The sequence below is a fragment of the Pipistrellus kuhlii genome, unplaced genomic scaffold (genome assembly GCF_014108245.1).
Source record: "Pipistrellus kuhlii isolate mPipKuh1 unplaced genomic scaffold, mPipKuh1.p scaffold_m20_p_1, whole genome shotgun sequence".
Classification (NCBI taxonomy): domain Eukaryota; kingdom Metazoa; phylum Chordata; class Mammalia; order Chiroptera; family Vespertilionidae; genus Pipistrellus; species Pipistrellus kuhlii.
The window spans coordinates 17,812,808-17,836,924 of NW_023425404.1; the positions used below are offsets into that span (position 1 = coordinate 17,812,808).

Here is a 24,117-nt window from a genome sequence, read left to right on the forward strand (position 1 = left end):
AACAGAAAGTAAAATCAAGATTACCAGAGGCTTTAGGAGAGGTCAATGTGTGTGTGGAAGGATTGGGGGGGGGGGGGGGGGCGGGCAACGCGCGAAGGAAGGACATCTGTAATATATGGATAGAGTGGAAAGCTACTTTAATCTTAACTACAAAGAAACTATAAATAAATGTATTATTTTTAAAGATGATACTTTTAGTCTTAAATGAAATTAATGGGAGTTATTTGTCTTCATGATTCCCTGGAAATATTAGAAAAAAATAATAAGTTAGGAAATAAATTTGATATATTTAAAATTATTAAAATATCCTATACATAGGGAATAAAAAGTACATAATACATGATGTGAAAAGGCAGAGCTAACAAATGACTTAGAAAAAAATCTATTCCTAAGTAAAGAGAAAAATGTAAAGTTGTATAAAAAAGCTAAAAGGATGGTGGAAAATGAGTTTAAAAGGCAGTTTAAGAGTAAATTGGACTGTACTGTTAAAAAGCGGAGCATTTTTCTATTTTTAAAATATGTTTGGACAATATGTAGCCAACACTTTTCTTGGAAATAAAACCTGATCAGGGTTATAAGACAACAGAGGAACAATGCCAGTGATTTATCAGATGTAGAGAAGTATAAAGGAGGTAATACAGCAAGTTTCAAGGCTGAGTACATAGGAGATGAATGTAATATCTCAAGTTAATTAATGGGGCAGCCATTTACAGCAAATAGTTATAGGAGACAGTCAAGTAAATTCAATCAGCAGTCCAACTTAGTGGCAGAAGGCAAGTGGAGATTTGCAGCAGAAGTGCTAAACAATCTGAATCTATATATATCACAAGCATAGATTGTGCAGGGCAAGATCAAGCAGGCAGATGGCACAGGAGGGCCTATAGACAATGCTGAGCAGTCTAAAATGCTAAAACAGCAAATGGCTATGAGAGTAACAGGCCATTTGCTGCTGGACAAAGCATCAGTGAATAAAGAATGGAAATCAATCAGCAGATGAGTAAAGAGGGGCAAAAAAAAAAAAATAGAGAAAAAAATCAAAGGCTGTCAAAGCAGGAAGACAGAATAGCAGAGAGGCAATGACAGATCATCAGAAGCAGTTAGGTAGGGAAGTGAAAAGCTGTCAGCAGGGGAACAAAACACCATTCAGGAAAAAAAAAAAAAAATGAGACAGAGTGAAGCAATCTCTTAAACTCGGTGTCTTCCATCTAGGAAACAGTCACGAGTAAACCGCATATGAGAATCCACAAGAGAACAGCACACAAATGGAAATAGCCAATGGATCTGAACTCTATTGCCCAGGGATACAGAGTGACCCTAGAACACAGATACATACAATCCACAAGAAAATTAAATAGATGGGAAAATGGGTTGAAGCATTTTTATAACAACAAAAAAAACCAAAACACTAAAAATTATTAATCTGGAAATGATTGGCTGGGATTGAAGTCTTCGCTTACCCCTTTCTGGAGCCCACAAAATGGGAATGTTGGGACTTTCTGCAGCAGAAAAACAGAAGAGAAAAGGGATTTCTGACTCCCAGTTTGAGGAAAGCAGATAAAATTTAGGGCTGTATGAACTGGTTCACAGAAATAAGAACCAGCCTGAACCTTCTTCCTTCCTCAGAATCAAGCCATTTCTGAGGTTTGAGAAAGGTTTAGGAAGCCCTCACCCCATCATTTCCCACAACCACCCCTTTCACACTTACCTCCAGTGCAAACAGTTTCCAGCAAGGAGGTACTTGGGAAAATTCACTCCCATGTTTACACCATGCCAAAATTTGAGGATGGCCTAGTAATGGTACTTCCTGTGTAGGTCAGATTTCTGACTCAGTGGGATCCCTTCCACCCTTTGTGTGTGAGCAGATGGGACAGGTTATTAGAAGCTACCTAGCTCTTTGAAAGTGAATGAGAAAAGAAGCAGAGGCAGTAATACCAATAAAGAAATAGTTATACTAATCAATACCTTGATGAGCTCATCAATTGTCATGGGCTTTAATTTTATTAAGATCCTGATGATTCTAAAAAAATAACATCTCTAGCCTAGACTTTTACTCTGAATTCCAAATGTAAATATCTAACAGCCAACTTAACATCTCAACTTAGATATCTTAAAGGCAGTTCAAGTTTCCATGATCAAAGTAAAACTCCTGATCTTCCTCCTTAAACGTACTCTTCCCACAGTCTTATCCATTTCAGTAAATGGCAACTCCATCCTTCCAATTGCCAATTTTTTTACTCCATCTGTTATCTCTATCTTAAAAATGTATCAATAATGTATTTTCCACTACCTCCACTTCTATCACTTGTCGAAGTCACTATAATTTTTCACCTGGATTATTTTAATAGCCTCTTAAATGGTTTCCCAGTTAAAATATAAGTCAAATCATGCCACACCTCCGTTCAAAACTCTCCATTATACTAAGGGTGACATCCATGGTTTATTCCCTATCCTATTTTGGATGTTTAGTCAAATGCCACCTAATCAACAAAGCCTTCCTTGATGGCCTTCTTTAAAATTACAATTCTCTTTCCTGCATGCACAACCTATCCACTTTCACTGGTATATTTTTATCCATATTACTTATCATTATCTCTAATATTACACTTGTTACTTGTTTACTATACTTGTGTCACCCCATTAAAATGTGAATTCCAAAGAGGCAGAGACTTTTGACTTCTTTGATTATTGCTGTATTTCCAATACCTTGAATAGTACTTGGCATATACAATAGGCATTCAGGACATATTTGAGACTGTGAAGTGTTAATTTCTTATGGGGTATCTCCTTTCTCTGTTTTAAATTCTCAGAACATTCTTGTGAAAGCTCAAAAACTATGGGCTTTTAATTAACAGAGCATATGCTAATATACTACAGAACAGGAGAGTTCTAAAATAGGGTTAGCAAACCTCAGCCAATGGGACAAATCCTACCTGCTTTTTTATTTTTATTTTTTTGGCATGGCCTACCATCTTAGAGTGATCTTTATATTTTTTAATGATTGAAAAAAAGCAAAAGAAAAGTATTTCATGACATGTAAAAACTATATGAAATCCAATCCAAGTGTCAATAAATAAAATTTTATTGGGGTAGAACAATGCACATTCATTTATATCATCTCATGGTGGATTTTGTGCTACAGGGCTGGCAAAGGTAAATAGTTATGAGAGAGACCATACATTTCACAAAGTCTAAAATATTTACTATAGAGACCTCTAAAGAATAAGTTTGCTGACCTCCATCCTAAGGTATTTTTTGTTTTGTTTAGAAGGCAAAGAGTAGTAACTAAAGTTTGAACAAAGATAAACTGAGCATCATTGTGAATACTGTTGCTATTGTTGCTCAAGATAAACATGAAAGCAAATACTAAGATTTGTTTTCAATCCTATATAATAAAAGCCTAGATGGCATTGCACATCATCACAAGATGGCTACCACAAAATGGCCACCCTCATGGTGTCACAAGATGGCTGCCACAAAATGGCTAGTAGAGAAGGGCAGTTGTGGGTGATCAGGCCAACAGGGGAGGGCAGTTGGGGGTGAACAGGACATCAAAGGAGGTAAGTTGTGGGTGATTAGGCTGGCAGGGGAGGGCAGTTGGTGGTGACCAGGCAAGCAGGGGAGGGCAGTGGGGGTGAGATCAGGCCTGCAGGGGAGAGCAGTTGTGGGCAATTGGATTAACAGGGAGGGAAGTTGGGGAGATTAGGCCAGCAGTTAGGCGCCAATCAGGCTGTCAGGGGAGCGGTTAGAGGGTGATCAGGCTGGTAAGTAGGAGTGGTTAGGGACAATCAGGCAGGCAGGCAGGGGAGCAGTTAGGAGCCAGCAGTCTCAGATTGTGAGAGGGATGTCCAACTACCAGTTTAGGCCCTATCCCTGTGGGCCTAAACCAGCAGTCGAACATCCCCCAAGGGATCCAAGATTGGAGAGGGTGCAGGCTGGGCTGAGGGATCACCCTGCTCAAATTTCATGTACTGGGCCTCTAGTATTACATAAAAGCATCCTTCATTTCTCTAAATATTATTTTTTTAAAATATATTTCATTTATTTATTTTTACAAAGAGGAAGGGAGAGGGTTAGAGAGTCAGCAACATTGATGTGAAAGAAACATCAGCTGCCTCCTGTACACCTCCTACTAGGGATGTGCCTGCAACCAAGGTACATGCCCTTGACCAGAATTGAACCTGGGGCGCTTCAGTCCACAGACTGATGCTCTATCCACTGAGCCAAACCAGTTAGGGCATTTCTCTAAATATTATTTAACACTAGAGGCTCAGTGCACGAATTTGTGCACCAGTGGGGTCCCTCGGTTTGGCCTGAGGGATCGGGCCAAAACCAGCTCTCTGACATCCCCCAAGGGGTTCCCGATTGCAAGAGGGCACAGACCAGCCTGAGGGACCCCACCGTTTCACGACTGGGGCTGGGGAAGGACACAGGAGGTTGACCAGCTAGGGAGGAACTGCAGGAGGGATCCAGTGCATGTCCAGCCCTTCTTGTTCAGACCTTATTGGCCAGACCCCAGCAGCAAGCTAACCTACAGGTCAGAGCTTCTAACCCCTGGTGGTCAGTGCACATAATAGCGAGCAGTTGAGTGGCCTTAGTATATCATCGGCTTATTATGCTTTGATTGGTTGAATAGCCAATCTGACTACTGGATACTTAGCACTTAGCATATTAGGCTTTTATTATATAGGAGGATTGATGATGATATTTATTAATCTATCCACTACACAGAGACGCCCTATTTTAAGTGCAGTATAGAAAAGTCTTAAAAATGGCAAAAAGAGAGGATGTGAAGGAGGAAAGTAAATAGGGCCCACAAATAGATCACATATCAAAGTATCATAATTAACTAAACCTCTTAAATACTCTGTTTAACGATAGTGGGAAATTGGCATCATGTGAATCGTGAATGTCTTTTGAACTGAATCAATGGTGCTATAAAGATAAAGTGAATTCATGATAATAGAGGTCTCCTATGCAATGTAGTCTTAGATCAAGCAACAGCCACATTTTAGTAAGATTCCATTATATTTATATAATATTCAAAAACTAACAACTATCTTCTCATTGGCTAAAAAGCATACATTTTACAGAGAAGTATTTTTAAAATTTGCAAAATCCTATTTGAAACCACCTTCTAGTCAAAACTCACTTATCTTCTCAGTACATAAAGTTTTATCCTGATAATTATCACATGAAAGGATATTATATCATGCTGTAATCACACTATGGAAAGTGGAGAGGTAGGTGAGGGGATTATTCCAATGATATCCATCACTACAATGCTATCTTTAATCTTCATAGAGTTGTATAATTTATTTCCTCTTATATCACCTGGTTCTTCTAGCACAATCAACTGCTTCTTCTGCATTATTACCTTTGACCTTTGGTATCTCTCTCAGGGAAACTGATGACAATGCATTTTCCGACATCATACTTCCAAAAGCTTTACTGCTTCTTTCTTCTCAGCATCTTTTGAAGGAATCTGGATTCTTCCTGTAAGTTCTCATCATCGTGCCTGTCATGTATGATTATCTGTAACAGTTATCCCTCCATTGGACATCTGTCATCCATTCTTTAATAGTAGTCAGGTTCTTTCCAAGTTCCAATATGAGGAAGTAATACTTGCAAAATTATTAGAATGATCCCAAGTAGTTTATTTTGTTATTTGAATCCACTTTCTGACTCTCTATTATTATTTCCATGTTTCCTTTTTTGGCAGGCAATAACAAAGTTACAAATATTCTGTCCTTCTAATACAGTGATATCATTCTAAGAAACTCAGAGGATTTGACATATAAATCTATTTGTTGTCATATTACTACATTTTGTGTGAAAAGCAACATTAATTCCACTTTATACAGGAAACTCTAACATAGGAGATGAGTATACATTCTTTCAGACAATAATAAGGCATATCCTGAAATTTTCATTCCTAAAAACATATCTCTAGATAAATATGCTTTACCACTTGTATTGCAATTTATTTAATGATATTAATTTTCAATGCCTTAGCACATAATCTGTAAAACTGAAGTATTCAGTTGCCAGCCTCTATTCATTTTACAAGAGTATGCTTATGAGGGAGAGCTGGACAGGTGATTTCAAAATTTTATCACTCTGACAGATTTAAGGTGAAAAAAAATCAATATTTAGCATGTCATCACTATTTCTTTTTACTTCTTCACAAATACACTGTTGTAAACTTTAAGTCCTTTTCTTGCTGTTTTTTTTTTCCCCCAGAGAAAAATTCTTTCAATATTTACTCAACTATTATCTACTTACTTTTTAAGCTAATGCTCTTTCTACTCATATTGCAGATAATAGCAAATATTTCTGTAGCAAATAGTTTTTAGTGTCATACTTACATTAATTCACAACCTACCCATGAAGTAAGTATTCTTACTCTCTCCATTTTACATGTAAAAAATAGGTATAGAAAATTAGTAAAGTTGTACAAGGTTGCACACTAGGAAATGGTGAATCTAGTATTCAAACCTGTATGCTTTTAATCACTATGTTATGCTACCTCTTATATGGTTAAATGGGCAACACCACTTTTCTAGTAATAGTTCTATTTAGACATAAATTTTGTCATAATAAATAAATTTGTATTTTACTGATATGACCTCTCTTCACCAATCAGATCCCAAAAAAGCTGAGTTTACATATTATGGTACAGTGTAGGCATGCAATTAAGAAATATACTAAAGGGGAAATAGACAAAATTTTACTTAGGGATTTTTTATATATGAAATTAGTTTCTGTCTTATACTCAAAATTATAAAATTCTGACCCTCAGTTGCAATGTGCTTTACTCTTTTTAGTGTGGCTATGTGGAATGGGAGCCTTTCAACAGAATAGTTTAAAATGCAATGTCACTTATTGTCCTAAATCTAAATGATTTCCACTGGTACAATTGTACCAATGGAAATATATACATATATATATATATGTATATTTTGATTTCAGAGAAGAAAGGAGAGGAAGAGAGAAATAGAAGCATAGATGATGAGAGACAATCTTTGATTGGCTGCATCCTGCATGCTCCCTACCGGGAATTGAGCCCATAACCTGGGTATGTCCCTGATTGGGAATCAAATCTTGACCTCCTGGTTCATAGATCGACAGTCAACTGCTAAGCCACACTGACCAGGCAGGAGATTTTCTTTTTAATGAATAAATAAAATAGGGGGTGAATGTCTTAGGAAAGTCTGTAGCTAGTGAAAAATAAAATGAGTGCAAAAATAATACTCAAGTAAGTGGACCTAAAAGGGAAATGTAATATTTATCTTCAAATATTTGAATTGTCATGCAAAAGAGGACTTTAACTTCTTTTGTACATTGCAAAGGTAGAATTAGAACTCCTAGGTAGAAATTATAAGACATCAGGTTTCAATTTGATATGTTTGGACTTTCAATGAATTAGAATTAGAGTTCCACAAAACAAATTCCCAGATGAAAGAAATAGTGATAGAGATGTTGAGGCAAAGGCTAAGTACGATGATAAAAAGGAAATGGTAGAACTTTGAATATAGCATCTTCTCAGACTTTGAGAAATTATGATTCCTCTATTATGTTATTTGTAATTTTACATAAAATAAGCTAACTCAAGATTCAATATTGACAAAATCTACAAGAATATATTTCTTGACTGTCTTAATTGTAAGATTAGTATTAACTGAAAGGTTTCCAAAGGACAGATCAAAATTGGAACTTGGTTCTTCACAGCACTTTAAGTTTTATACACAAATAACTATATTTGTAGGTTACAACAGGAAAAAACACACACCAAACAAGGATCAAAAAATAATAATAAAAAAGAAAGATGTTAGATCTTCTGAGGAATGTATTGATATGCATTTGAATAAATGCCAATTCTGAAAAGGATCTATTTTTAGAGAGATTTGATGGCAGGATTTTACTATGTGTACTGGCTGATAGTAGACTTAAGAATTATAGTTCCTAAGGAATCTCTGAATAATGACAGTTGCTATTTTTCATCTCTACAGATGGTACTACTCTAGTTGTTCTAAGAAAGAGATTTAAATAACATAGGTCCATTCTGCTGCTTTTGGATGAATGTCCTGTAAATATCAATTAAATCCATCAGGTCTAGTGTGTTATGTAAGGTTTTTGTTTCCTTGTTGATTTTTTTATCTGGAATATCTATCCATTGATGACAATGGGGTGATAAATTTCCCTACTATGACTATATTGATGTGGATCTCTCCCCTAAAGTCCACTAAGTTTTTAAAAAAATGTATTTAGGTGCTTATATATCCTACCTAATAAAAGAGTAATATGCAAATTAACTATCACTCCTTTCCATAAGACACGTCCACCAGCCAATCAGAGCATGTATGCAAATTAACCCCAACCAAGATGGCTGCAGCCACAGAGGCTTGGGTTTCTCTGGCAATGGAAGAAGTCAAGCTTTTTGCCTGCCCTAGCAGGCCTAAGCCTCTACTCCAGACTACAAGATTTCAATTATAGAAGGTAAAGAAATCCAAACAGAAACGGCTGCCACCACAGAATGAGCAGGAGGTTTGGCTCCACTCCAAGCTACAAAGTTTCGATTGTAGAAAGTAAATAATGCCAGATACCAGGGCCTCTGCTTGCGTAGCTGGGGGGTGTGGACGGCCTGCAAACCACCACAGGCCCCTCACTCAGGCTGCCCCATGCCCCATGGAAACTCTCACTCTGATCCAGGACAACCTTCAGGGCAAAACAGCTGGCCCCCACCAGTGCACCAGGCCTTTATCCTATCTAATAAAAGAGTAATATGCAGATTGACCATCACTCCAACACATAATTTGGTTGCCCCCATGTGGTCAAAGATTCTGCCCCTATGTGGACACAAGATGGCCACCACAGATGGCCAGCAGGGGAGGGCAGATGGGAGGGACCAGACCTGCAAGGGAAGGCAGTTGTGGGTGATTAAGCAAGTAGGGGAGGGCAGTTGGGAGGCACCATGCCTGCAAGGGAGGGCAGTTGAAAGGGACCAGGCCTGCAAGGGAGGGCAGTTGAAGGTGATCAACCTTGCAGGGGAGGGCAGTTAGGGATGGCCAGGTTGGCAGAGGAAGGAAGTTGGGACAAACGGGCTGGCAGGGAAGCAGTTAGACATCAATCAGGCTGGCATGGGAGTGGTTATTGGATGATCAGACTGGCAGGCAGAAGAAGTTAGGGGCAATCAGGAAAGCAGGCAGGTGAGCAGTTGGGAGCCAGTAGTCCTGGATTGTGAGAGAGATGTCTGACTGCCCGTTTAGGCCCGATCCCATTGGGCAGTTGGACATCCCTGGAGGAGTCCAAGATTGAAAATGGTGCAGGCTGGGCTGAGGGACAACTCCCCGCTCCTGCCCCCGTGCACAAATTTCATGCACCGGGCCTCTAGTATGTTTATAGGGTTATATCTTCTTGTTGGATCAATCCCTTTAGTATTATATACTGGCTGTCTTTGTCTCTTGTTTTGTCCTTTGTTTGAAATCTATTTTATAAGAAATAAGTACTGCTACCCCAGGTTTTTTTCATTTCAATTTATATGGAATATTTTTTTTTCATCCTTTAACTTTCAGCCTGTGTGAATATTTTGTTCTGAGGTGGGTCTCTTGTAGACAGCATATATTCAGGTCGTGGGGTTTACTTCTGATCTGACTGGGAATCAAACCAGCAACCACTGGGTAAATGAGATGACACCCAATCAACTGAGGCACACAAGCTGGGCAGGATTGTGTTTCCTTATCCATTCAGCTACCCTAGGTCTTTTGACTGGGCATTAAAAAGCAGGCAGGAGAGCAGTTGTGAGCCAGTAGTCCTGGATTGTGAGAAGGATGTCTGACTGCCTGTTTAATAAATAAATAATAAATAAATAAATAGATAGATAGATGATAGAGAAATAGATAACAAAGGTCTAGTTTATCCATTTTTCTATGTAAAGTGAATTCTCTTCTTTCGCCAGAAATATTTTCTTAATATTATCTTTCTCTGTAGCTTGATAAACAGTTCCCCTTCTTCCTTTCTCCTATCAGTAATATCTTCTTGTCTCCTAATCTAAATACTTTTTCCTCCCTCAATTTTAGCTAAAAATTCTACTTAATAAAAATTTCCCTGAAGACTCAGTTCTCTCTTAATCTTTCCCTTTTAAGAAATCTTTGCCCGAATTGGCTGAACATTTCCGGTACCAGGTTTATACTGTCTTGATTTGTCAGCCAAGTGTTTATTTTAGGAGAATATTTATTTGCTCAATAAAACCCAAAGTGCTTGATAAATGGAACAAAGACTGTAAATGTTTTTAGCAAATAGGTAGTTCATAAGTGTGACTATACTTTACAATATTAACAGCTTTTCAATGGATAATTCAAGTAATTATAAACCCCAAAATAAAGTGGACTATTACAAAAATGTTACCCTGAATATTACATACCTGAGTGGTTTAAAACCACATCCCTATAATTTTAAACTACAGAAGCATTAGAAACTGAAAACAAAATAAATTGGTTTAGGTAGAATATCAGGAGGTATAATTCAACTGCACTAACAATCTATATTTTTCATATCATATAGTTTATAGAAATTCTTACTACTGTTCTTTTGCCCTATGCCTTAAATAGCTAATGGGAAATTGTTGACTTACATTTTATTATTATATTTTTAATATATTATTATTGATTCCACAGAGAAAGGGATAGAGAGAAATAGAAATATCAATGATGAGAGAGAATCACTGACCAGCTGCCTCCTGTATGCCCCCAACTGGGGATTGAACATGTACCTGGGTATGTGCTATGACTGGAAATCGAACTGCCACCACCTGCTTCATAGGCAAAAGCTCAACCACTGAGGCACACTGGCCAGGCCATATTTATTCTTTAGACATATCTACCAGGAATTTTAGTAGTTCTAGATACCAGAAGTACCATAGTAAATAGCAGAACTATTTGGGGCTACCATGTCTAATTAGAGGTAACAGGTAATAATATTAATAAACGAGAAAGAAAAAGGTAAAGAAAAAAAATGTTTATCAAGCACCTACAAAGGTACTTTGCATTATATGAAGTCCTTTTACAAGCATTATTATCAGTAGCTTGGATTACTTTGAGCAAGTCAAATGAATTAATCAGTATTTCCATCTTTAAAACAAATATAACAATAGTACTTGCCTCAAATGGGTATTTTTTTTGAAGGCTAAATGAATTAACATATGCTTTAAAACAGCACATGACACATAGTAAATACTATATGCAAGTGTTAGTTATTATTATTGGATACTTTTATTATCTCAATTATTAGAAAAATAACCTTGAAAGGTAGCAATTAGCTATTGTAATTTAGCAGATAGGAAAATTGAACCTTGAATAGGTTAATTTGCCTTAATTTCATAGTTTAGTGATAGAATTGAAATTTCAAATTCAAGTATGTCTGACTTTTGATTTAGTGTTTCCACTGATAATATCATATTGCATCTGAAACTGTTTAAACAAAGATAAGACATAGAAACGTATTTCCCATGTTCAGGACCATTTCATAAAAATTATAGGATGACCTCTGTAAAGTGGCATAAAAATATAACTTTCTCTGTCCATAGAGTTGTGGTATAGTTTATTAAATCTAGTTTTAAATATTTCAAGTGTTTTTGCTATGCTTCTGCTATAATGTAGGAGAATTTCTTGTATTCTTCTCTGTTATCAATTTATACAAATTGCATATTGTCAAGTTATTCTATTGATGTAGAACAATTTTAAGATACAGAACAATTTTAAGATACTCAAAATCCTAGCTCAATATGGTTATTTTTAGCTTTACTATGTGTAACAAGTATTTTATTTTAATCAGAACAATTGTAGAACTAGAAAATAAATATTCATAGAGTTCTAGAATACCAGTATATGATACTTTGCTAGGGAAGTAATCATGTTTTCTAGCCAATTCTGATATCTACTTAAAAAAACAACTACTTATTTTAAATTACCAATGTTAGAGGTCAAATTTTTAAAAAAATATTACTGACTGTATTTACTATGTTTTACTTACTTTCCTGTGACTATTTTGTAACTGCCAGTTTATGCTTCTCAGTCCCTTCATCACAATATTGTAATAACCATGTATGGTGCCAGTTGGGTATGAAAATATTGAGGGGGAACACTAAGCTGTACACCTGAAACCAATCCTATATAATAAAAGGTTAATATGTAAATCAACTGAACAGTGGAATGACCGGTTGCTATAACATGCACTGACCACCAGGGGACAGATGCTCAACACAGAGATGCCCCTGATGGTCAGTGTGCTCCCATAGGGGGAGCACTGCTCAGACAGAACCTGGGCTCAAGGGTGGCGAGAGCCTCTCCTTCCTCTGTCACAGTCATACATCCTCCAAGGGCTCCTGGACTGCGAGAGGGCACAGGCTGGCTGAGGCATCCCCCACCCTAGCCCCCAGTGCATGAATTTCATGCTCTGGTCCTCTAGTACAAAATAAAATTGAAAGAAAAAAATTCTTTCTAACACAGAAATTATTCAGCATGGTGTTTTTGCTATGCTTCTGCTATAATGTAGGAGAGTTTTTCTGATTGCTGAAATGTCAAATGTTAACTTTTAGGTGAAGTTGTTAAATAACAATTTTCATCTGTTTCCACAAGAGTTACCAATTGAAAATCATTACCATATAGTCAGTAAGTTAGGGCAATTATGTCTCCTTCCTTTTACTTACACAGAATTCTTGTTTTTGAAGGATTATAATGTAAGGGGAAAAAATAGTTAATGACTGCATGAAATACCTGACTTATAGTACTGCTCACACTTACAATTGTTAAATATATATATTTGGACAAATTGGTTATAAAAATTGTATAAAATAAAGAAATTTTCTGGGATTTAAAAAAAATTCTTAATAGCCTAAGTGGAAAAACATTTATAGAAGAGCTGAGATAGTAATTTGTTCCAAAGAAATATAAATATTACAGGCTATATACAGAATACACCTTCTGGAATTCATAATCTTTTCCTAGAAATTCGTACTTGGTATCATCCATTCTACCCTCTTCAGTACTGATCATTTTGTTAGATGCCTCTTCACTTACATGATGAACCATAAGGACCCTTTTAAATGAATATCCCTTATATCAAATCTATAGTTTTCTGAAATTTTTGCTATTCTTACTTTTGTTTATTTCATTATTACCAATTATATCAGGACATGTTAGGAGTAATTGCTAAGAACAACAGTCAGAAATATTTTGAGTGAGATTTTATTTAATGTATGATAAATATATTAACTGGACCAATTTTAAAAGTTAAACATTTTATATATTATTTATTTATTTATTTATTTATTAAATTGAATTTATTGGGGTGACACTGGTTAGCAAAATTACATAGGTTTCAGGTGCACAATACCACAACACATCATGTGTACACTGTATTGTGTTTTCACCATCCCAAGTCAAGTTTTCATCCATTACCATTTATCTTCCATAGAATAAGGGATCTTTTATTTTTGTTCTGATATATTGTCTATTAAGACAATGGGGCAATACATTTCCTTAATGCAGAAAAATGTTCTTTTTTTCCCTTTGATGCTCCTTCCGAAATTAAAAATTTAAGAAATGAAGCTCAAGAACATTTCAGATTACTAAAGAAAAAAGGTAAAAATCAAGAAAATCAATTAAAATCAATTTTAAAAAAAAAATTTGAGTAAAGATGACTTACTGCCATCACCTAACAGAACAGGGGTTGGCAAACTTAATCTGCAAAGGGCCAGATATTAAATATTTTAGACCTTGCAGGCTATACAATTTGGTTGCAACTACTCAGCTCTGCTTTTGTAGATTTTGGCAATATATAAATGAATTAATGTGGCTGTGTTCAAATAAAATTTCATCTATGGAAACTGGAACTTGAATTCAAATAATTTTCATGTGTTACAAAAATATTCTCCTTTTGATTTTCCTCCCACTCATTTAAAAATGGAAAATCTATTGATTAGCTCACAAGTGTCATACAAAAAAATAGGACAGATTGGATCACAAGTGTCATACAAAAAAAGAGGACAAATTGGATTTGGTATACAGGCCATAATTTGCCAACCCCTGTGATAGATTAAGAATTTCTTGAGGATAGGGACCTGACTTATTCATTTTTTAACTCTAGTAACCTGTATTGCACTGGATACATATTAAGAATTAAAAATACCAAACTCATCTGATGAATGAATGAGTAGATGAAACCTAAAATATATTCTGGACTTTTACTCTTAATTTATGATCAAAACAATACATTAGTATACAATCTTTGATTTTGGTGTGGCCTATTACTCTAAAAATGATGAAAGTTATTTTTACACTGTAAGTAGCTTAATATTTTCTAATTTATAATAACACATTAAACATTACTTTGCAATTATATAGGTCTTTTAACGCTACTTAAACTTTTATTCCCTTCTCGAATTTACGTCTAAAGAGCTTTCACTTCACCTCACATATATATCCTTAATTATACTTCTACTTTTTAAAAATAATAAAAGATTCTTTAAGTAATAATATCTATTTTGGAAATATATAATTTTAAATAGATAATGGGACACAAAGAGATAATTTTGTATATCAATGATTTATGTTCCATAGAATATTATAATGACTAGTATTTCTCCAATGCCAACAGATTATCCATACTGTTTATAAGATCAAAGAAAATGCAATTTATTTTTTAAAATAAAGCTTTTCATATCAAAATAAAACCAAAAAGTTGAATAGTTTATGCTATTATATGTTAGGTTTGATAATATCTCATGTTTAGAGGCATGGAGTGAACCAGCAAGCATGTAACTATCAAATGAACTATATTCTAAGACAGAAGGCCTAAAAATAGAAACAAATTCACAATTTAGAAATACCAACTGATTGCATTCTTTCTATAAAATATCTAAATAAGATACACTTTTCTAAACTTGCTATTTCTTTTTTTAAATAGACATTAGAAGAAATCTAAATATATTAAACTTTTCATTTTCTCTAGGGGTCATACTTATCAATAACAACTTTAGAATGCTTTATTTCATTCACTCATTTTGTTGTTATACCCTTCAGTTTTTTCTAACTACACACACATCTCACATACAATCATCCGTTCTGATTGTAGAACAAACTAATTATTTAAAATTACCCACTGTAAAATATTAATGCCTGAAGGGAGAAGTTTTGTGTTATTTAACTTTTATCATTAATATTTGTGCTTTCTATCAATAACTTCTGAATCTACTTAACAATTTGCAACTAGTTGAATATAGATAAATGTGGTCTAGAAATAGTTTCCTCTCTTTTTAGGCATAGTTATGTAAGACAAACAAGTTAAAGACAAATAATTGTATTATTATAGGCCCAAAATTATGTTTCTGGATTCCTAACTGATATTTCAGTGTTATTTTTAAATATTACAAAAATTGCAACTATTTAGAGTATAGAGGAAGTAGGAAAATTATTAGACTTATTTGTGGCAGGCCCTACATTGTTTTCATGTTTATTTCATTTTTCAAAAGCTTAACAGTCCTATGGACTTTTGTTGTACATAATCAAACCATAAATATTATATGAAGTAAAGTGAATCTACTAAATATCATAAATTCACAATGAGTAAGTCATCTGCTTTCAAAAACAAACAAGACATTTTTATGTATATTTTAAAATCATTTAAAAAAAACCCAATATAATTTCAGGGTTTTTGCTATAGGCATATATGACTGACTATATCATAAAAGGCCTGTGGTCATGATGCTGTAATGGTGGAACCAAAGACTGGTCACCACGAAGCTGTGTTCAAGTCGAGGTGCGTGCAGGTGGGCAGGGCTGCTTGCATGGTGAGACGCATGCGGGTGGGCAGGGACTTGAGGCACACGCAGGTGGACAGGGACTTGACTCTGGGTCCCGCGAGCTGCCTGGCATGGTGGGAGTCAATCTGGGTCCTGCCAGTGTGGCGAGTTTGGGTCTCACGCGATAGAACGCGTTAGGCCTCTAGTAAGAATATAAGAGTACCTCTAACTGAAAAAATTTCACTTACGAATAAAGAACTTCACAACTTCTGATATAATGAAACATACAAGCTTATGGAAAGTGATAAGACTTGTCAACTAACAATACCCAAAAATGGGAATGTGGGATATTACGATATTAGAAAGGTAGAAATTCAAGACTTCAGATTTATATGGCGATGAAAAAGGTAAAAAATGAAGCTTACTATATCAAAACTAAAAATAATTTAATAGGATTGTGATGATTTCATGGATATACTTTAAATCTAGTATAAAACTTTTTATTCATTTGGTAGGTTTACATAAAATTACTACCAAATTTGACCACTTGGTAGTTATGTAGTAACTAAAAAAAAGTATTTTACCCCTTATAAGTTAACCCTTACATAGCAAGTACTAAAATACTGGCATACTTTTCATTGAATCCTCACAGATACCCTAGTGGACAGGTACTTTTATATTCCTAATTTTATAGGAAACTAAAGCACAGAGCAGTTTAATGACTAGTCTATAGTCACCTTGTTATTAAGTAGCAGAGCCAGAATTCACAGGTCTGAATTTTCAATCTAGCGTTTTGGTATTGACTTGAAGCTCCACAGAATACAAAGTACTAAACTATGTGATATAAATTATTTCCCTGCAATTAAAAATAATGTTGTTATCTGGTTATAAATTAATTCTTGATAATTGCTAATACTTTTCTGATAGAAAAATAATAGCATGAAAATATCAAATTACCACACAAAAAATGGCTATATATAAACCTAATTTGATTTCCTTCAAACACACAATACTTAACTCCAAAAATCAATGTCTTCACATAGATAGACAATTTTCTTATAAACCAGGGGTGGGTAATGTCTGGCCCTTGGGCTATATAAAGTCAGAGAAATCATTTGGTCTGGCCCTGCCAAGGCATTAGGAGTGAGCTAATTAAGTGCTTGAGCAAATATAGCAGGCTAATTTTTAAGTTGATAATTTTGTATGGCCCGAAAATGATGTTATAAATATCCAAATAGCCCTTGGAAAAAGAAAGGTTCCCCACTCCTATTATAAGCAAAATAAAACACAAACACATCTCTAAAGGAGATGGCTTCCCTCAATTGAACTTTTTAAGTTAGCCTCACAGTTTTAAAAAAATGTAAAGATTGGTCAAAGAACCATTTCCTTAATAAATAAATAAATTATATAAGGTTGGGTTCTTTTTTAAGCTTTTGAGGTTAATTTCTCAATCTAACATTATTCTGGCTGATTTAAGGCAAGACCATTTGATTAATAAGCCTACTTATAATATTATTCAAATAATTTGTTACAATTCTTACTTACATAGAATAGAAACTATTTTACAACTTGTTTAAAAATTTTATTTTCATATAGAACAGTGGTTCTCAAAGATTGAAAGTATGGTCTATGGGCCAGTGACATCAGCATCACCTGGGGCTTTGTTAAAAATACAAAATCTCAGCATCCATTGCAAATTTTAGGGAATTAGAAAATCTGTGTGTAGGGCCCAGCAATCTGCTTTGTGGCGCAGGCTAAAGCTTGAAAAACAGAACAGGAATTACTTAATAGGTGCAGAGAAAAAGCATCTTGCTGATAATAAGATAGTAGATACAAGAGAGTACTGATTTGAAAACTAGAGGGCATAATTAACTTTAACTTGAAATTCAGCCAAGAAACACTTTTTCCGGGAGGTAAAGGAAACAATGTCACAAGTGGTAATATAAATTTGCATAAGATTCTGAAAGTAACACCTGGTTTATGGCTTCCTCATAAAAAAGGCCCCTCCCCCCATATCAATGAGCACTGCCTACCCTTCATTCTTTCCCTATTTTCCCCCTCTGTGCAAAAGCTGAGATGATTCTTTTGGCATAAAGCCTAGATATTAATTCTGCTTTTTGATTTATTAAATTCATTTAAAATTATGGAATATACAGCCCTTTATCATCAAAAGAACTATAAAATTGGTATAAATATTCTATAACAACCATTCTTCTATGCTTTGAGACCAGTGAAAAGGGTATCTAAAAAAACAACAAAAAAAACCAGAATTCAGATACAGTTTGAATTATATTAAGAAAGCACACCAGATGCCTTGCTGAGTCAGAGTTGTGTTATCACCTCCTTTGAGAACATGCCTGGAGTTCAGCTGATACCACAGACCACTGAAGAAATGCAGGATTTACCTTCTGGACCAGCTCAACTTCCTCATATTATATCATTTCTAGTTTAAGTCCAAAGAAAAATCCAAGAAATATTTTTTTACATAATTTTTCCTCAGCAAGTTTTTCATTCTTAGCACCACAAGTCTCTTGTTTTGCCTAGCAGAACTATAAAAATAATATTTAAAATATTTAAAAGAACATGAATGTTTTACTCGTTTAATCTGAGAAAAGCATATTCTATCTCACCTCTGGAGTGACATCTCGTGGTGCAAACCCTGTTCCTCCAGTTGTTAGTATCAAATTAAGTTCCTTTTCATCACACCAATCTATCAGGGTTTCCTGAAAGAAAACAGTAATAATGTCACATGCAGAAGGATGTGCCTGTCTGCTTAAAAGACACACATACTCAAATATATTACGTACAAAGATGAAAAAACAGATTCTTATCATCATAAAAATTTTGAAGCACAATTCATAGAACAATTTCACTGTTGCTCAAAACACACTGCATTTTGAGTGTTTATTTTACTCACAGAAAATGAGAATGAAAGCAACAAATTCTTTAAAGTAAATGAAATACATAAAAATTTATAAATTAATATTTGTTATGTAGTCACATGGCATACCTAAGTTCTTTTCAGCTTTTCAAAGTACATTCAGGTTAAAAAAATTGAATATTATGTATGTGTCATTTATATGATCTCATTATTAAAAACCACACCGATCCTTCCAGGTAAATACATACTTTAATTTCATATTTAAGAAACAGACTCATTCACTTTTTTTTCCTTTAATGAATTCTGAGAGATCAAGAAACTTATTTGATCATGGGCTCACAAACTAAAAGGAGAAAGAACTAGAATTCAAACTAGATCTGTGAGATTCTCAATATATGTTCCCTACTTTCTACCTGTGATTATGTCAGTATTTTCTACTAAGTTTTAAGCTGTTTAGGGAAGTTTTATCATTTTATCAGGAATTATTTCACATGATTGCCCTAAAAGAAAGGTGTAGGAATAAATGATTGCTTAAAGTTTTTCCCCTCCACACTGCTTTATAAGTACACCATAAAATTTTGGAGATGGTAGGGACCTTAGGAGATTTGCCTCTTCATTTTCCAGATAAGACAAGTGAAGTACAAAGGTGGTTAAATAATTTACTTAAAGTTATCTAGCTAATTTGTAAAGAAGAGGAACTAGGATCTCGTCAAGTTTACACTATTGATAATTCTACTCATCCATTCTACATTGTAATTATATTTTAAAAACAACAATTATATATACATTATTGAATTATCTTTTTATAATTCCAGTAAAAAATGTAATAATACAACTATATTATTTAATTGCTGATAAAATGTAATAATACAACTATATTCTTTAATTGCTGAGGTGTAAAATAAAAGTAGCAGGCTAATACTTAGATGTAAAACACAATATCCTCTGTTCTCAAATTCATCAGTGACATTAAATGCAGGATAATTAGTTAGAAGGAAATTTGGGGTCTAAAAATGATTTCCCCCCTATCTCTGAATATTTTTATTTCATCCTAGTATCACAGGAATGGAGAGCCCAAAGCTCCAAGTGAAGAGGATTTTCCCCTATGATTTATTAATGGCATCAAACTATTTTTAAAATATATAAATTATAGACTACTGAGAGCCCAAATGAAGAACTTCCATTCCTGATGTAGTTATAATATTGTTCTGAGAAAAGCTCACACACAAAAATCTATGAGCATTATAATAAAAGTTATTCCAAGGTGGCTCCCAAACCAAAGTTAAAATTTCCATTGACTTGTGCTTCTATATTTAAAGTAGAAAAGCAAAATACTCATGATTCTAAGTAGTTATTATTTCTAGTCCACACAAAAGTAAGTTGATGTTGCAATTCAGAAGTGAGATTAATTGACCCTGTTCTTCCACTAATGGATCCCATAACACTAAATTTCCTTTTAACATTCCAAAGTACTCCTATCAGTACTGGAGTGCCATGTCACAGAATCCTCATCTTTGACCAAATTCCTTTTACATCAGCTCTTGATAAAAAAATGATATAAAAATTGCATCAATATCCCAAGCACATATAAAATCTATATCCAATACCAAATTTCAGTATTGTCAATAACAAAAGGCCATTCAAACTTTTCTAAATTCAAAATGCTACTAATATAGTTAAAATAGTCCTTTATATTAAAGAGTTCTACTGTTTGGCATCAGGCAATACTCTCCTATAACATTGTTCTTTCTCAAGATTGCTGCAGCTAGTCGGGGTCTTTTATTTTACTCCAGATAATTTTTTAGAGAGTTTGCTCCAGGTCTTTGAAATATGCCCAATTCAATTTAATAGGAATTGCATTGAATCTATAGATTGCTTTGGGTAGTATAGGCATTTTAATGATGTTGATTCTACCAATCCATGAACACGATATATTCTTCCATTTGTTTATATCTTCCTGTATCTCTTTTTTCAGTGTCCTATAACTTACTGAGTACAGGTCCTTTACCTCCTTGGTTAAATTTACTTCTAGGTATCTTAATTTTTTTGTTGCAATGGTAAATGGGATTTTTTTTTTTTTTTTTTTTTTTTTTTTTTTTAGTTTTTCTTTCTGTGAGTTCATTATTGGTGTATGAAAAAGCCATAGATTCCTGAGTGTTAATTTTGTATCCTGCTACATTGCTGAATTCATTTATAAAGTTTAGTAGTTTTTTGGTGGCCAAGACATACAAAAACATGCTCAAAGTTACTAATCATCCGAGAGATGCAAATCAAAACATCAATGAGATACCATCTCACACCTGTCAGAATGGCTATCATCAACAAATCAATAAAAGGCAAGTGCTGGTGAGGATGCAGAGAAAAAGGAACCCTCTTGAGCACAGCTGGTGGAAATACAGTATGGTATTTTCTAAAAAGTTGAAAATGGAACTTCCATTTGACCCAGTAATCACCCTTCTAGGACTATATCCCAAGAAACTAGAAATACCAATCAGAAAGGACATATGCATCCCTATGTTCATAGCAGCACAATTCACCATTGCTAAGATTTGGAAACAGCCTAAGTGCACATCAGCAGATGAGTGGATTAGAAAACTGTGGTACATCTATACAATGGAATTCTATGCTGCTGTAAAAAAGAAGGAATTCTTACCATTTGCAACAGATGAAACTAGAGTGCACTATTGCTAAGCAAAATAATCAGTCAGAGAAAGATAAATTTCACACAATCTCACACGTGGAATATAATGAACAACATAAAATGAACAAAAATAGAACCATAGACATAGAAGCATCAAACAGACTATTCAACCTATTAGGGAAGGTGGAGGTAAGGGAATAAGAGATTAACCAAAGGAATTGTATGCATGCATATGAGCAAAACAAATTGAAACAGATAGTAGGGGGGTGAAGACTTGTGCTTGGGGGTTGGAGTAGCAGGACAGAGGTCAATGGAGGGAAAAGGTGATTCATGTAATACTTTAAACAATAAAGAATTTTAAAAAAGAAATATTACCATTCTTGTGCTAATAAAAATAGAAACTAAGTATTGAATATAAAGAATACCCCAGGATTATTCAAATGGCATAATTTCTACCGATAAATAAAATTCAGACTAACCATTAGAAACAAAAAAAAAAAGAAATATGGAATCTCAGGTCCCATCCCAAACCTAATGAATCAGAATCTGCATTTTTAGAAAGACTCTTCAAGACTCTTTAATTTACACATTAAACTGGACTAATTATTCTTTCTATGTAACATGAAGATAATGAATCTATTTTTCTATGGCATTAGATAACCTGAAAGCAATTTATCTTAACATACTATTTGTTTCAGCATCGATAAGATTCCTTTCATTCTGAGATATATCCTAATATCTGGCTGCCTCTACCAGATAGTATCGATATGTCATTGAGAATTCTACATGAGCCACAGTTATGAAAAATAGCTCTGCATCTATTGTAAAAATGAGGCTGAAGGCATCTTCTATTTTAATGATTAATTTTCCCTTATGTTGAATGTATTTCTTTAAAAATTTATTGCCTGGAGCAGGCATCTTCAAACTGGGGCCCTCGGGCCACCTGCGGCCCGCAGAGGAGTCTGATCCGGCCCGCCAGGTTTTTTGGGCAGTGAGCGCAGCCGAGGTGTTACAGTAGGAATTAGTAGTTCATATAGTCCAGCCCTCCAGCTCTCTGAGGGACCGTGATCTGGCCCCCACTTTAAAAAGTTTGAGGACCCCTGGGAGCTTCCAGGTTAGCATAGTAGAAAGAAGATATAATCACAGAATTTCCCCTTCTCATCTAATTAAAGTAAAAAAATTAAAAATTAGAAGAAAACATATCCACTAGCAACAATTAAGTAAGAAGATTCACGTCAGAAATCTCAAAAGTTAAGATAGTCAAGGATAGAAATGAAGGATCTTTGAGGAGCATAGTGCGGCACAGTGAGGCTCCTAATGCTGCTTTGGCTCCCAAAGAAATTATATGGTAAATTATCAAAATCCTAAAAATTCTCACTAATACCTTCAAATCAAGAGCAATGCAAACTAAAAGAACCAAGATAGCAGGATAGGTAAATGCTGGTAATCGTCACCTCCCACAACCATATCAAAATTACAATACATCTAAAATACAGAACAACCATCATTAAGAACCACCAGTAATTTGGCTGGATATAAGTCCAAACAACTAGAGAAGTAAAGAAGAAAGTATACTGAGACTGGTAGTAGGGGCAGAGGCATGGAATTGGCTAGTATGACAACCATCTCCCACCCTCATACCAGACACCCCAGCCCACAGTTCCAGAGCTGAGAGAAGTCCCCATAATTTCAGGCTGTAAACACCAATGGGGATTATAGCTGACTGACCCAGCGGCTGCTGGGAACCCAGGTAGTTTCTCTTAAAAGGCAGGCACATGAACTTACAAGGTCCTAATCCCTTTGAGCTCCAGCACTCGGTGAAGGCATTAGGGAAACTAGGGACTTACAAGGAGAAAATGGATTGTCTGGAATTGGGGCAGGAACTCAGGGGCAGCTTTCTCCTAGAAGGGAGTGCTTGCAGTGATCAAATGCCTGTGCTGGGATCTCCCCTAATGCAGAACTAATTGACAGTCATATCTAAGTTTCCTTCCACGTGCTTCACACTGTTCATTCCACCCTGATAATTCTGTGAGACCCCATCCCATCTAATTTGCAGCCTCACCCAAGCTGTTTTTAGTGGTTTTTCCATATGAATGCCCTGTCCTTGCTCAGACTTCAGACTTTCCTAAAATCTCTTTGAGAGGGCAGGGTGGAGCCAGGACAAACTCCTGACTCCACTGTGGGGCAGGGCGGAGTTATCCTCCATTTTGTAACTGAACCCTAGCCCTCACCCAACCAATCAGGGTTAGCCGAGGCAGTGACATCATCATAGACCAGAGTAAAACCCCTGAGCTGGGCGAAATTCGCTCTCTTCCGCCATGCTGCTGGCGTGAGTGGGACAGAGCCCATGCTAGCATGGGACAGAGCCCATGCTAGCATGGAAAAGGCTCTTTTGTTTATTGCATCGGACTCGGATTCCTGGTGGTCCTTGGGGATCACGAAGTTTGGGCGTAACACTCTTAAGCAGCAGCTGGCATCAGCATGTCCCATACCTAAGTGGCCCAAGACCCAACACTACAACCAGCCTGCCTTGCTTCACAGCTTGGCCTCATCTGGGCCCTTCCATGCCCAATACAAGAAGCAGCCATCTACAGATCACTTCGTAGAATATGCCAAATGGCCTCAGGCAGTGTACCCAGTAGACAGCTTCAGATGTCTCCAGATTACAACTCTATACTTCCACAAACAACACATTAAAGGGACAGCCTCCAGTGAAAACCAAAGACTCACTGAAGCAAGTCCTGTTCCAAAGGGGGGGTCTCCTGCATAGCAGCTCTTCCACTGTAGTCATAGCTGGTC

At 35.5% G+C, this 24,117-nt stretch overlaps 1 protein-coding gene across 13 annotated transcripts in view; it reads right to left on the bottom strand.

The window, feature by feature from the left end:
- GPHN (gephyrin) overlaps nt 1-24,117 on the bottom strand; it is a 355,412-nt gene that overhangs the window by 215,668 nt on the left and 115,627 nt on the right. For 6 of the 13 annotated variants that reach the window (XM_036434055.2, XM_036434034.2, XM_036433971.2 and 3 more), the window contains exons 4-5: nt 18,427-18,519; nt 1,458-1,496 (exon numbers count right to left, since the gene is read on the bottom strand). The exons of 2 other annotated variants lie outside the window; for them this stretch is intronic. In XM_036434055.2, coding sequence (XP_036289948.1) covers nt 1,458-1,496; nt 18,427-18,519 — 132 coding nt within the window. The remainder of the gene's footprint in view (nt 1-1,457; nt 1,497-18,426; nt 18,520-24,117) is intronic. 5 more of the 13 variants (XM_036434065.2, XM_036434045.2, XM_036434007.2 and 2 more) reach the window with 1 other exon arrangement.